This window comes from Austrofundulus limnaeus, unplaced genomic scaffold, assembly GCF_001266775.1.
Source record: "Austrofundulus limnaeus strain Quisiro unplaced genomic scaffold, Austrofundulus_limnaeus-1.0 Scaffold119, whole genome shotgun sequence".
Lineage (NCBI taxonomy): Eukaryota > Metazoa > Chordata > Actinopteri > Cyprinodontiformes > Rivulidae > Austrofundulus > Austrofundulus limnaeus.
The window spans coordinates 1,426,484-1,427,919 of NW_013952521.1; the positions used below are offsets into that span (position 1 = coordinate 1,426,484).

General features: G+C 47.9%; 1 protein-coding gene across 1 annotated transcript in view; it reads left to right on the top strand.

Moving 5' to 3' along the window:
• The window catches only part of trim16 (tripartite motif containing 16), a gene marked incomplete at its 5' end in the record, with an annotated part of 9,101 nt that extends 7,872 nt beyond the window's left edge, over nucleotides 1-1,229 (top strand). The window contains 1 exon segment of the mRNA XM_014014855.1: nucleotides 357-1,229. Coding sequence (XP_013870309.1) covers nucleotides 357-961 — 605 coding nt within the window. The 3' untranslated portion in view covers nucleotides 962-1,229.
• Between the last annotated feature and the right edge of the window lie 207 nt (nucleotides 1,230-1,436).

Sequence of the window (1,436 nt, forward strand, 5' to 3'; positions counted from 1 at the left end):
TAAGATACACTTTAAAGAAACGGAGGCCAATTCCATGTAGATAGACTGTGATGCAAAGTCAGTTATTTTTGATGTAAACAGCATTTTCATAACAATTGAAGGTAACAGTTAGTTGATTCTGCCTGGAAAAACACATAATCCCCCCTCCCCTCTAAAAGACTAATATGGGATGAGTGTGTTGTTCTCGTCCTGTTTGTGGTGTTTTTCAGTGACTGCTCGACAGCAGCTGTGGTTGAGGGTTGGGTTTCGGAACTTTTTGTTGCACAAACCTAGAAAACAAACAGAAACTAAACTCTGTTCTGTTTGCTCTCCTCTCTCATGCAACCTGACCGACGCGTTGGGCCGATCCTCCGCAGACGCCGCCCAGGTGAGTTTCGACCCCGACACGGCTCACAAGTTCCTGCGGCTGACCGAGGACAACAGGAAGGTGACCAACACCACGCCCTGGCAGCACCCGTACCCCGACGTGCCCGAGCGCTTCGAGAGCTGCCGCCAGGTTCTGGCCGCCGAGAGCTTCTACCTGAACCGGCACTACTTCGAGGCGGACGTCAGCGGCGACGGCGCGCACGTCGGCCTGACCTACAAGAGCATCGACCGCAAGGGCAGCGGGGGCCACAGCTGCATCACGGGCAACGACTTCTCCTGGTGCCTCCAGTGGAACGGCCGCGCCTTCTCGGCCTGGCACAGCGGCGTGGAGACCCCGCTGAACGTGGACAGGATCACGAGGATCGGGGTCTACGTGGACTACGCCCGGGGCCTCATCGCTTTCTACAGCGTGGATAAAACCATGACGCTCATCCACAAGTACGAGACGGAGTTCCGGGAACCGTTGTATCCGGCGGTCTGGCTGCCAAAGAAGGAGAACCTTGTGGTCCTGGTGGCTCCTGGGGATCCTTTACCTGTGAAAAGCCCCTCCCCTCCCACGACACCTGCAGACGGAGCTGTTGTTGTACCCACCTAAACAAGGTGTTAAAAACTGGAGGGACAGGAAAAAGAGTGATCAACGTGTTTACAGCTGACTGTTTTTGCTGCAAAGTGAATCAATTTTTTTTAATTTAGTATTTTTTTTTTTGTTTTTAATATATTTGTGTCCACAATGTGCGTTTTGAAACTACTGTTACTAGAAATGTTCTATATTTTCAGTTTGCAAAAATATATTATTTTGGAAAAGTCTGCTTTGTTCATGTGGATCTTTCTCTGCCTCAAATAAATAAGTTTGTTTTAAAGAAGTGCTGCGATCGTAACATTTTGATATTTGTATAGATCTAAAATATATTGATTTTAGAAGTTGATTGTGTGGGTTAGAGCAGTGGTTCCCAAACTTTTTATCTTCTGACCCACAAAATATCCATGGCAAAACTCGTAACCCCAAATATTACTGGTCTGAGTACACAAACTTCGTTAATAACCCTAAAAACACAGGCTTTTTGACAATC